Source organism: Tauraco erythrolophus, chromosome 27 (assembly GCF_009769465.1).
Source record: "Tauraco erythrolophus isolate bTauEry1 chromosome 27, bTauEry1.pri, whole genome shotgun sequence".
NCBI classification, from domain to species: Eukaryota; Metazoa; Chordata; class Aves; order Musophagiformes; family Musophagidae; genus Tauraco; species Tauraco erythrolophus.
In genome coordinates, this window is record NC_141491.1 from 2,054,292 (window position 1) to 2,067,546 (window position 13,255).

The window sequence follows — 13,255 nt, forward strand, 5'->3', positions numbered from 1 at the left end:
TCACTGCCAAGGGCAGATTTTTGCAGCTCTCTGAAGCAGCTGGTGCTGCCAGATACTGAGGGCACACACTGACAGGGTTGTGTCTGCATACAAAGCCCACGATGACACCTTGCCTCCGCCACCAGCTCCAGGAAAGATTTCACCAATGTGTAACAAAGGAGAACTATTTTCCTATTTTCCTCCTTTCTCTACTCCTGAAAAATTAGAATAGACCAGTGAGAAGCTGCGGCTGAGTGGCAGGAGGAGCACGGGCACTGCACCCTTCCCAGCACCGGGGCTGCATCAAGCTCCATCCCCGGGCGCACAGCAGGATAGGAGCTGTGCAGATCTACCAGCACACTTCTCCTGAGCTTGCCTCCCAACTGCTCTGGAGAGAGCATAGGTGGCATCTCCCTCTAGTTTCAAGCCTCTTAGCTCTTCTGTAGCCCCCTGCAAACCTCTGCTGTCCCATCTCCTCTCTTCTTTCAACTCCCCCTCCATCTGCAGAAGCATTAATACAAATCACTTGTGCAGCCACTTACTTGCACTGCCTTTCAGGTGAGCTCAGCAGCCTTCTCTCTTCCCTGGAGCTCTCAGGTTTAGACCTTGTGCTCTGACTAGAGACAGCAAATCCAGCAGCAAACATGCCTTGAAAGCAAGAAGGAACTCAAACTCTTATCAACAGCTTGATGAAATTCTGCTCTAGCATCTCAAACAGCACTTGCTCATTGCAGAGTGACCAGCAAAGCCCGTTCACACCATTTCTCTGGGATAGGAAGTGTCACCTCCAAGTGCAACGTGGCACCAGCAGCAGGGAGGGGGTTTCCAGCTGCCCAGCTCAGTGGATCAGCATGGAAATACAGCACAAATTTTTACGTAACTGGTGGCTGTGCTTGCTCAGACTTGCTATACATGGGAGTTTTCTCCATTCATTCAGTGACCGGGGGAAGGTTTTAACAGAGAAAGCAGGACTAGAGGCAACACAGAGCTGCAGAAGTTGCAGATGTTGGTTGTGCAAGCACGCAGGGATCGTTGTTCTTGTGTAGGCACAAGCACACACGTGTGTCCTCGGAGATAGATGTAAAAATTCTTTCCTGCTCTAACATGCACATGAAGACCTTGATGCCACCACTTCTGCATGCATTTTTCTGGACACAGCTATATCTTTGTTTCAAAAAAAAAAAGAGGTCTTGATAACCTATCTTTACTTGAAAAGACAATGTTGTTGGTGACCCTGAAGTAGCTGATTGCTTTGGGAAGGAATCAGGCTTAACAGATTATTCAAATTTTGCCAAGAAGGGGAAAGCTGAACTGGGATCCTGCCTGCACTGCAGAGCAAGGGGTGGAGGGCAGTGAGGTGACCATCAGCCAGAGGAACTGCTGTCAGCGAGGGGCAAACATCAAGGCCCTTTTTGTGCCATTTTGTTTGCTTTTTGCAGAATGTTATGTTTGTTTTGCTGACTACTTCTGGGATATGTATGAAAGAGCATTTTTCATGCTCAGTGAGTTAATTATTCACCATGGACAAGTGGTCACTGAGCAATTAGAAATCATAATACAAGGAAGAAAGCACAACAGAACACCTTTCATCTTAACACGGAAATAAAAGCCTTTTTCTTCCACTGGGAATTACCCTTAATAAAATTGTGTCACTTGATGCACTGAAATCAAATTCCTCTGAATGTTTATAAAGGCTTTCCTTGGCACCTATTGTCTTAACTTCAAATAAGCAGGTAGATCAACAGCCACGCTCAGGAAATGCACTTTCCCAGCACTGCACCGTGCAGCACGCTCAGCCCAGGCCAAAGAAAATAGTTTAATGAATTAAGAGCCCTGGATTACTCTGAGCCATCACTCAGTCCAAAACAAGGGGAAGGTCAGAAATGCTCATCTTGATTCAAGACTACGAAAGCATTTTGAGACACGCAGTTTGGTTGGACATTCCCCAAGAGCCATCGCTTTGAGTCCTGGCCAAGGGTTGATTTTGGTGCAGGAGGTTTGTTGGATATACAGGTGGGACTGCGCTTTGTTGGTTTAAGTCTGATTCCTGGAGGGGTGGGGTGAGGGGTCTGCATCTCACTAACTTTACCAGCAACCGAGGAAAGAAAAAAAAGTAGAGGTGAAAACATTACCCTTTTTCTTTTGTGTGTCCTTGAAGGGATCAGGGAAACAAAGAACAGTAATTGAATACAGGCTGCAGACAGGAACTCTGCTCTGTGACATAAGGAGGAAATTTGGACGTAGGAGATTTTTACAGCAAAGGTGCCAAGACACTGGCACAGGTTACCCAGAGAAGTTGTAGATGCCCCATCTCTGGCAGCGTTCAAGGTCAGGCTGACCTTGGGGCTTTGAGCAACACAACCCTGTGAAAGATGTCCCTGCCCATGGCAGGGGGTTGGATTAGATGATGAAGAACCTTCAAAGGTTCTTTGCAAACCAAACGATTCTGCGAGAGCAGGTTTTCTTAAGGAGCGGTTTTGGCACTCAGGCTCAGGAGTGAACAAACCTTCCTTTCACTGCATGAACGCTGAAAGAGAACACAACCCCAGCTATCAAGCTATTAGAAGCAGCATTATCTCCTGGCAAGGGTCAAGTGAGCAGTTGAGCTCCAGGTTGGCGCCTGACCCTTTTGTCTGCCAGGGCTCAGCAGCTCTTGGACCACTTCTGGACCTTCAGCCTTGTGATGGGCTGTTCTGATTTACAAGTGTGAAGCCAGATACCGTTTCTGATTAATCAAGTCTCTTCTGGTTTGGCCAAAATCACGTTTTGTGCTGTGCACACCACTGCAGTTGCCTGTCTGTGGGACACTGTCCCTGTGGCACTCTGCTCTGACGGACACATGGGTCACTCGCAGGCATTGCACTAACAGAGTTTGTTAGGAGAACAACTCTCCTCATTTTACACAAGGGAAGATCAGGGCGTTGGGATGAGACCCACAGGCAGCCAACGATGCTGTGCAGCAACACAGGCAAGAACCTCAGCTCCCTCTGTCCTGTTCGACTGGGTGGCAGAAGTGATTAAATGCTGTGTTTCTCTCTAGCTTAGCTAGCCACAACCCTCATATCCTCCAGGCATGAGGATTATTAGATGACTTGATAGGTTAACTTAATGATTTTGCAAGTGTAATTATTCACCAACTTCTCTGCCTTTTCCAGGCTGTGCAAGAACAATGATGTTACTGGCATTCACCTTCCTGCTCGCCTGCCTCCCAGCTGACTCTGCAAAAAGCAGATACCGCCCCAAGGCAGCAAGTAGGTATAACCTGTCTGGGCACGGGTCTTCTGGGTGGCCTAAGACCAGAGGTGGCATTACTAGGGGGAGAGCAGGGTTCAGGGGTGTCTCTACCCTTTCAGTGCCCATCACTGCCACGGGACCTTTCAGACCACGTGCTGCTGCACAGCCCGGGGACCGTGCGCGCCCCGGGACACCCGACCTGCTCTGCAGTCCCATCGGGTCGCGGAGCACAGGTGACATTCACAGCCAACACGTTTCCCTCCTGCAGTCTCAAGCCCTGTGTTCGGACCACGGCAGGTGTACGGTCTGCTCAACGGGTCGGCTACTGTGAAATGCTTCTACCCCTCCACCCGCACGAACCGACACGACAGGAAGTATTGGTGCAAGGAATCGGCCACGGGCTGCATGACTGTTGTCTCCACCAGTGGCTACACTGCTCCGGGCTACCGGGGCAGAGTCTCCATCACTGACTACTCACAGGCAGAAAACTTCCAGATTAGCATCTCCGAGCTGACAATGGCAGACGTGGGCACCTACCAGTGCGGTGTTGGTATCAATGGCAGAGGGCTCTCCCACAAAGTCAGTCTGGATGTTTATAACGGTAATTACAGTCTTGAGGCTCCTTAAAGTATTTTCTTTTACTTTTTCCCCTCTTTCCAATAGCACTCTACAAATAGTCTGTCCAGCATCTAAGAGCTCAGGATGCTCCATGCTTTTGGGAAACAGCAGTTTTCATTTTCCCCTGTGATCTTATAGAATGAATTTTATGGCCAAAAGTCTGGCATACAAATCAGATTAAACAAACCTCATCTTCAGGTCACAAACATTGCTTAGAAACTGCTGACACCTCTCAGCCACTAAAATTCAGGGAGATGCAGTCAGAGGGCGGAACTGCCCATCACTCCGATGTACCCTCTGACCCACGGCTGAGGCTGTGCCAGCCAAGCCTGTGCACCAGTGCAGGAGAGCACGGAGTGCAGGATGGCACCGCACTGCTGGGCAAGGCCCAGGGTGCAGAGCACGGTGCAAAGCCTTCTGGCAAGAAGGCTCTGGGAGAAGCCCCACCATAGAGCAGTGATAGAGCACAGGGACCTCTGTCCTGACGTATGCAACAGACACAGGACATGGCTGGACAGATCATGCTATGACCACAGTGGCATGTGATCATAGAATATAGCACAGTATAGAGAAACCCTACGCTCATAAAAAGCCTCCAGATGTATAGGGGAGTCACACAGTTACCGGCAGTAGGCAGCAGACGCTGACTGGTGTCTGTACGCACAGGTCCACCTCTACCCGAGGGAGCTGAGCTCTTCTACGTGAAGCTGAAGAGCACCTTGACCATGTCCTGCAGCTTCGGGAAGGACTATGAGAGCACGAGGAAATACTTGTGCAAGGTGGACAAAAGCGGCTGCCATGACATCGTTGACAGCTACGGGAATGTTGACGAGGATTACACAGGGCGCATTCTGCTGAGCCATGAGGACTCCCCAGGCTCGTTCAGCATCATGATAACTCAGATGGGCTGGGAAGACGCTGGCTTGTACCTGTGCGGGGTCGGCATCTATGAGAAGAACGGAGAAACGAAGGAACTGGACGTGCATGTCTATGAAGGTAAGTTATTCCTGGTGTTTTTTCCCTTTGTCTCTGCTTCTCTTTACAGGCATCACTGGCAGTCTCATTTTATTTAACAGGGACTTTAATTTCCCCTAGCAGAGTGCTGGTATCATACCATCTCATCTAGATACTTCCTTCTGTTCATTTAGCTACCTGTAATGTATTAGCCATCACTAATAAAGCTTGTATCAAGACTTAGCTTTCCCAGCAGGGGCTAGCTATCTTCCCCAGTCTGGCTAGCCCAGAACTCCACAAGGCAAATTCTTCCTATCTGAGACAAGCAAACTGTTTCTTCAAGTCCAAATTCCTTAAATCTCAAAGTGGCAGCTGTAGAAAGGAGAAGACCTGCCCTTCCCCTAGCAAAGGGAGCAAAATTCTGAAACATCAGTACACAGAGACAACCACCAACCGGTGAATTTGGGAAAAAGAAAGGCCTGACAGACCCTTTAGGGTCGATTCCTCACAGTGCCAGGACAGTCTCCTGCTGTCTGCACCCCTGAGCTTTGCCTAGCCTTGCTTTAACCCAAGCAGCTTTGTTTGATCTGATAACATTTGTTCTCTTGGGAGAGTGCTCCATGGGCAAAAATTAGACATGTGTAGCTGCTCATTTCATTTTTTATCTCCAGAGTCAAGTGTTCCTCAAGGAAAGACCACACTAACTGGAGTAAAAGGAAGTTCAGTAACTTTTGAATGCCACTATGGGACTCTAGAAAAGTCTTCAACAAGGTACTGGTGCAAGTGGAGACGGAACGGGTGCACTTGGATCATAAGCAGCTCTGGGTATGTGCTGGACTCGTATGAAGGAAGAGTGGCCATGTACGACAACCCAGATAACAAGACAATCACCATCATCCTGAACCAGCTGAGCGACAGTGACAAAGGCTACTACTGGTGCATGACAGACGAGGAGAAGGAGCAGCAAACATCAACTGAGCTGAAGATCGTAGATGGTACGAGCTCGTGCGTTGGCAGTTCTCTACCTGCTCAGTAGGTACAAAACAACCTCCTAAGCACCACAAAGGAGCAGATCGGGCTTTAGGGGAAGAGATATGAGGTCCAACACTGAGCTTTTATCTCAAAGCAAAGCGTTGTGTCAATCCCCTCACATCAGTAGCTTTAAAATGAAAACACAAGGTTTCAGTTTTATGGGAAAGCATTCACAGAAGTTTCTCATGCACGTATTTAAACCTTGCAAAAAAACCCCCAACTTTCACCCAGAGATGTATATACGGCATCCTTAACATTAATTTAGCGATATGAGGAGCGCTTTCCCTCAAAGATACATCTCCTGTTTCACCAAATCCAGCAGCATCACTACCTGTTGACTCCCATTGCCACCACTGAAACCACTAACATCAGCCTTGCTGTTCTGTTTCCCTCGCAGGAGAACCTGGACTGAAGGGGAAGAAGGAAGTGGAGGCACAAGAGGGTTCACGGGTGGATTTAACTTGCTCGTATCCGTGCAAGTACTACTCCTACCAGAAGTACTGGTGCAAGTGGAACAGCACCACCTGCACCCCCGTGCCTGCTTCCGACCAAAGGCAGCCGGGGCCGGACGTTACCTGTGACACTGACAACAAGACAGTTATCCTGAGCTTCGACTCGGTGGCAAAGACAGACCAAGGGTGGTACTGGTGTGGGGTGAAGCGCGACGGCCTCTTCGGGGAAACCATGGCAGCGTACCTGTGGGTGACCGAAGGTGAGCTCCAAGGTGAAGGCGATCAGCGAATCGTGCTGCCTTCTGCTGAAGGAAAGTCCTCTCCATGGCCACTAGGTTGCAGCACCTCAAAAGAGAAGCGCTCCCACCAGGCAGCCTCCCAGACTGGGTGCCAAGATTACCCTGATTCTGCACAACTGGTCATAGGTGTTTTCATCCCCTCACTGGTTTCTGCTTCCCAGTCATTAAAAAAAACCCACCAGTCTGAAAACGATCTTCCTTCCACATAGTTTTTACTTTTTAACCTTGTCCTTAACCAATTATTGCCATGACAATTTGTAGCATCATTTAGTTTAAGCAACGTCGGACACCTGTCAGGGAAGGGCTGTGTGTAGTTGAGAGATGTATCTCACTCCAGGGAGTTTATTATCTTAATAAAGAGTATGGAGCAGGAAAGGAAGGGCTCTGAGCTTCCCTTGGACAGCAAGAGGCTTAGTCTCAGCTGTGGTGCAGGATCTTGTTTTTCTTAGGAAGGAATATTGTTAGAAGCAGAGAAAAAGTATAGCACTAGATGTGCCACACGCAACCATCCTAAATGGGTGGTGGTCCAAGTGAAAACAAAGAGAAACAGCCTCATTTCACTGCCTTTGGCAGGCAAAAGGCTAGAAATAAAAGCAAACCAAGTATTCAACATTTGTTCAGGAAATACTAGATGCTGGACTTAGAAATGCGAGACTTCTCTGAAAGCATAGAGGCAGAGAAAGCCTACTTGAGACTTTTACAATAAATTATTTGGAATGAGATTATTTCAGACCTCTAAACCTCATTTGAAAGAGCCTCTCCCATACAGCCAAAACCCACTGCACTTCCACGTGCACCAAATACACCCAACTAGTTTTTGTGTCACCATCTCCGTGCTGCTGCTCACGCAATCAACCTCCCTCCTTCCCTAGGAAACGCAGCAAGAAGTGCTGACCACAGCCTCGAGCTCCTGGATGCTGACACCGTCAGCCACACCGAGGCCCCCAGCCACACCGAGCCCCCCAGCCACACCGAGAATGGCTTCGTTCCCCAAGGAAGAGCCTACGGCGGTGCCGAGGTGCAAAGCGGAGCTGCCTCGGAAAGGTGAGTTCTCTCCAAGCCTCTGTCATTTATTATTTTTGCAAAGTTTGTATTACCTTGTATTTGCCCCTGTATGTGTAGTTTAGCAACAACAACAACAAAAAGTTTATTCCTAAAGAATTTAGCTCAAAACCTAAGAGGAAAAGAACCAAAAAAGTTACAGCAAAAGGTAAAATCTCTTGAAAATAATCTCTAGCCCAAGAAAATACAGTCCCAGAAGGGAAGGGTTAGAGACACCAGGTACAGGAAAACTAATTGAAAATACTGCTGCAAGATTGGAGAGCTTTCCTTCACACATTTATAACCCAGCTGCTGATGTAGCTGTTTTGGCACAACCTCTGTCCTACGTTTTTATTTACCCCCTGTGATGTGCTGGGACCCAGTTCATTAATCAAATTGCATCGTGCTCACTCAGATGTACAGTCTGATATAGATTTTTAGACTGCTGGATACTCACATACATTATTCAGTCTTGAATAATTAAAAAAACACATTTCACAGCTTAGTGATAAGTCTTTCCCTCTGTTCCAGCTCTGATCGAAGCCCCAGTACACTTCTTCTAGTCCTGGGCCCCGTCGGTGCCGTGCTCCTGATCCTGGTGACAGCTTTTGCTGTTTTTAAATACCGGCAGCTGAGGAGATCCGGTGAGTCCCTGCCTTTCCCAGCCTCTCGAGAAGCATCCGCAATATTAAGACAAAGGTGATACCTCGTGCACCTCTGCTGGGCTGAGCTGCTCCCCTGGTACCCCCTCATGTGATGGGGGACAAGGGACCCTGCTTCTCCCACTAACCCCATCCGTGCAGCTCCAAGACCCAGCACATGGGGTTGCCCAGGCTGGGACAGAGACCCCTCCTCTGCGGGCTTTGCACGCCGCATTGCACAGTGTCTCCTTGCACGCAAGCGGTTCGGAGGCTGATGACCCTAAGCAAGCGTGGGGGGTATTTATCTCCTTCCTCTTAACAGACCTGGTGTCCGTGGGGAGCTACAGGACAAACATCAGCATGTCCGACTTCGAAAGCGTGAAGGAGTACAGCGCGAGCAACAACGCCTGCGCGAAGGAGAGCCAGGAGACCCAGTTCGGGGGGGACGGTAGGTTGCTGACCGATGGGCTCCGTCTCCATCCCCAGGGCGAGGGGTGCTGGGGAGGGGTTTGCAGAAAGACTCCACAAAAGCTATGGAAATGCCCCCATACCTCAACACTTGCCCTTCTCTGCCCGCAGAGTTCATCACCACCCCAGCCGCCCCGGAAAGCATTGCTGAGACAAAGAAGGCAAAAAGGGTAAGAGAAGACAAAAGAGAGACCACTGACCTGGAAGTCACCACTGCAGCCCTCCAGTTCCTGCCAAGGGAGCTGCATGCTCCCAGGGGTACTGCATGCTCCCAGGGGCCTTATTTATACCCAGGTGCTCTCCATCCTACCTGGGTCCAGCCACCTGCTGCAGATCAGGCTCCATGGGGGGACCTTAACCCTTTCCTGAGCCCATGTTTTAGCAGAGACAATGATCCAGTTCACCAAGTCAGCTGCAGGAAGGTGGAGGCTGGCTTGTTACCATAAATATAAATCACTGGAATAAGCAGATGACCAGAAGCCAGAGCACATCCCACCTCCCAGCTCCCCCCAGTGCTGCATTCCCATGCCGGCAGCGGTTTGCGGGGCAGAGGCAGGCAGGGAGGGCTCTGCCATCGCAAGGGCTGTGACTTGTTGCTGCCCCTACCCTTGGGTAAGGTCATGGTCGAGTGGTGCCACTCAGCAGTAACCAAAGGTGCTGGCTGCAAGTGCTTCTTTTACCAAGTTTCCAACCGAAGGTGATATGTAGGTGTTGTAAGGGCCAAGAGCTGAAACGGGGCAATAAAGGAAACTATCAGGAAACCAGTAAACCCAGCAGCTTTAGGACAGATGAGCTGGGTGCCGACACATGGGGACAGGCATGTCACAGAGTCCCAAACATGCAAATGTTTGAGGTTTTCCCCAAGGCTGAGCAAAGGCGTGATGCTCTCCCATCGGCACCGGTGGGATTGTCCCACTCATCTGATCCGCCCGTATCGTTCCGAGAAGCTCACGGCGCTGCCCGTGTTAATGCTGCCCTTTCCCCTGCCACGTGCTGCTGTCTGTCCCTGGCCACCTGACCGTGTCCTCCTGTCCTTCCCCAGAGCTCCAAGGAGGATGCTGACCTCGCCTACTCCACCTTCCTCCTCACCTCCAGCAGCATCGCGCAGGGCAGCTCTGGGGGGGACAGCACTGCCCCAGACGTGTCCCCCCCAAACTGGGGCAGCCAGATCTGATGGGGGGACTGAGAGCGGCAGCGACTGGACCGGCTCTGCCTTGAGGATCAGAACAAGACACCAGTGAGCAGCAGTTTTTATTGCTACCACGGTTTGCTATAGCTTCACCTTTTTTTTTTTTGCTTAAATTCCGCTTTGAGCAGTGATTTAGGAGGAATTGTTTGATGCCAAATGGGGCGGCTGGGATGGAGGCACAGGTCTGAGCGAGCAGATTGGACCCACCAACGGCCCCAGCCCCACCAGTGCCCTCCCAACACAGCAGGCTCTCAAAGGCCAGAATGTACTTTTTTTTTAATAAAAAGAAAAAACTCATTTTCTTTTAAAGGCAGCTAGAAAATCCTCTAGAACAACGTCTCATACTTTTAATTCCTCTAAGCTTTCTCATCCCGAACGCTGTACCTGCAGACCCCCATGGTCTGAAGTGTTTTTGTGCACAAGCAATAAAGAACACCACTGGCTTTCAGCAGACCAGGGACTCGCAGTCCATGGGAGGTGCAGTACGGGTGCATTTTGGCGGGGGGTGGAGGTTCTCCTCTTACTGCATCACTGCAGCATCACACCTGGCGTTGCAAATGGCACAGGACTGTAGAAGAACCCCAGAATTAGCAGAGATAAACAGGAAATGTTTTGAGTAATGTTCCTCACGTGCGTTTTCATCAACAGCCGGAATTGATCACGGCATGACATTAATTAGTGGGACAACCTATCAGCAGCCTACACAGCTAATCAGGCAACAGGCACTGTAGCCATTTGCACAGTACTGATCAAATTCCCCAGAGCAGCTGAACGAACAATCTCCCATTGACTTGGAGTTGGAACAATCGAGCACAGTCCGTGCTCCTCTGCCACGGAGCCTCCGCACTGAACGTGGCCTTAAAACCCACCCTTTGCTCAATAAACCTGAGCCACACATCGCTCACGCATTTTCCCTGGCTGACTTCACGTCTATCCAGGCGGAAACGAGGATGACTGTAATTAAATGTTGTCTCTTGGTCTTATTTTCGAGAGTGGATGACTAAACAGAGGAAAACAATATATTGATGCACGGATTTCCAAACAGCAGCACGACGCTGCTGTCTGTCAGTGGGGTGCGGGTACAGAAAGCTGAATACCCCACAGATAAAGCGATGTAGGATGAAGCAATGAAGAAGAAGTTGTGCCAAAGCAGAGAAGCAATTTTCCCTGAATCCCAGGAATGGGCTGCGGAGGTGTCGGATAGGGCCAGGGCTGCTGGGGAGAGAAGGGGCAGAAATGGCACAGACAAATTCAAATTCCTGAGCCTGTGTTGTATGTGTGCAGATCTGCTAGCAAGCCATAAAACGTAAAGAATGAGGAGCCTTCTGGCTAGAGTCTGACCTGATGGTGTTACCGTAATACCACAAGGATATTTCTATTTTAGTAAAATATTAGCTATGTTTTACAATGAACTCAGTATGGTAGCTCAGCAAGGTGCAGGGCAATGGCTGTTTGTGTTAGCCTACAGATGCTGAGTTTTCATCGTGGATAAAACCCAACTTACTCCTGAATCAGGGATGTCCCCGCAGTAAGTGCTGAGATGAGCTCAGTTCCCTGTAAGCTGGGGGGGCTGCGGCTCCGGCGGTACCTGTGCTCCCCCTCCCAGCCATCACCTTACCCATGGCAAGGGTGGGACCTCGAAGGTCTGGTTGTAGCTCATCAGCCTCATCTCCCAGGCTGCAGCCCCTCGGCAGCACGGTGGGAAGGGGCTCAGATATCGAAAAAGGCGTGGAGGGGCCAGGACAGGTCTGCGCCCGCCCGGAGTTGCTGGAAGTGAAAGAATTCTTCTGGTGCAATAGGAAAGGCGTGCGCTTGGAAAGCGTCCCCGGGGATGAGCAGTCACGAAGGTGCAGGAAAACGCTACGGTTTGGAAAATTCTGAGAGGAGAAAACCCCTTTGGTCTCCCTTTGCAAATCTGCTTCCTCTTCAGGCTGCCCGCTGGCATCCCGCTCCCAGCTCCGCTCCTCCCGCGCCGTGCCAGGAGTGGCAAGAATGAGCTGAACTCCCAGGAGAGGTGCAGAGGGCGAGAAAGGTGGGTGGGCTGAGCACCCTGCCAGCCCCCTCAGCCCCGCAGCCACCTGCCTGTGGCTCCTGCTCCTTCCCGCAGCTGGCACAGCCGGCTGGCACTTCGTTTCCAAAGGAGCATGTCCCTGGGCTGCTCCGGTGGGTGGGAAAGCGTGAACTTAGTTTGACATGAAAGCAGTAAAACATGCGTGGACTGAGGCGTGCAAACCCTCCACGCAGGATACAAAATCAGTGAAATCTGATAAATAACAATAATTATGACAGTCTAAGCCGCGGATGCGGAATAAAATCTATGACGCTATAAAACCCACACTTCTCACTCCATCTGTGATGCAGAGCCCACCACTACCAATGGACAGGACCTCACCAAGCAGCCCCGTCTCCTTCACCAGCACGTTCCCTGAGCGTGCCAACTGATTTCCTTCGGTCAGCGACAAGCTGTGGTATCTCATTGCATCACCCTTCGTTCCTAATGGCTTTCCTTTAATAGAAAATCACGATACGTGCAAGATACTGGTCATTCTTAAATGGTTGATTTCAGGGGTGATGACGTTGAGAGATGGGCTTTCGTGAACACTGACAGAGTGTGGAGGGATGTGTTCACCCCTTCGTGCCCTGGCACCAGGACAAATGAAAGTCACACTGGAGAAAAACCCATGAGAAAACAATTTAAGAGAATCAAAGCCCTGAAAGGCTTTTCTTTGGCATTAGCAAAAATTTGGGGAAGGATAGTGAGCAATCAAGGAGCTCTTTCCTTTAAAAGTGAGTCACCAAACCCCGCTCAGCGTGAAGCACACGCATATGTGCTATAGGTACATGCTGGTGAGCTCACCCAGCCAGGTCACCAGCCAGGCCCTTTTGGGAAGGGACAAGGAGCCTCCTCCTCCTCTGCAGATCTTCATTCTGCCAGCACCCAAAGAAAGGCACGGGGCCCGTCAGACTGACACGAGGCTGCGGCACTGCTGGCATGCTGCCGGCGGTCTTGACCAGGGTCCTCCTGTGATGGGGACAAAAATCAAAGCAGAGACCAGGTTCTCCTGGAGGACATGAGGAGCTTATCCCATAACAGCACAATCCTGTTAAAGAGCCTCTTCTGTAGCTAAACCCTTCCCCGTGTCACCTGTGTAGCACCATTAGAAAATGCCCAAGCTGGGAACATGCCAGCCCTCTGTCCATCCCAGGTGCCAAAGCTTGGCCGTGCCAGTGAGCAGGAAAGGGAGAGCTGGAGAGCGTTGGGAACAGAGGTGCTGAGCAGAGGTTTGTGCCAGCCTGAAGGATTCAGACCTGGAAGGAACGACTCGGCCCTGACCACAAGAATTGCTG

The 13,255-nt window shown here is 50.3% G+C and overlaps 1 protein-coding gene across 1 annotated transcript; it reads left to right on the top strand.

Annotated features, from left to right (window-relative positions):
• The first annotated feature begins 3,148 nt into the window (after positions 1-3,148).
• Positions 3,149-9,892, top strand: LOC104374046 (polymeric immunoglobulin receptor). The gene is made up of 10 exons (XM_086627362.1): positions 3,149-3,230; positions 3,482-3,814; positions 4,498-4,827; positions 5,457-5,780; positions 6,215-6,533; positions 7,454-7,612; positions 8,141-8,253; positions 8,573-8,698; positions 8,830-8,888; positions 9,761-9,892. Exons 1-10 carry the CDS (start codon positions 3,149-3,151, stop codon positions 9,890-9,892), a joined length of 1,977 nt encoding a protein of 658 aa, XP_086483488.1.
• Positions 9,893-13,255: the final 3,363 nt, after the last annotated feature.

What these genes read in the sequence shown, in the direction of transcription:
- LOC104374046 (XM_086627362.1), top strand. Translation starts at nt 3,149, where the DNA reads ATGATGTTACTGGCATTCACCTTCCTGCTCGCCTGCCTCCCAGCTGAC. An exon ending in GGACGTGCATGTCTATGAAG is followed by an intron (nt 4,828 to 5,456) that starts GTAAGTTATTCC and finishes TTTTATCTCCAG; the next exon opens with AGTCAAGTGTTCCTCAAGGA. An exon ending in TGAGCTGAAGATCGTAGATG is followed by an intron (nt 5,781 to 6,214) that starts GTACGAGCTCGT and finishes TTTCCCTCGCAG; the next exon opens with GAGAACCTGGACTGAAGGGG.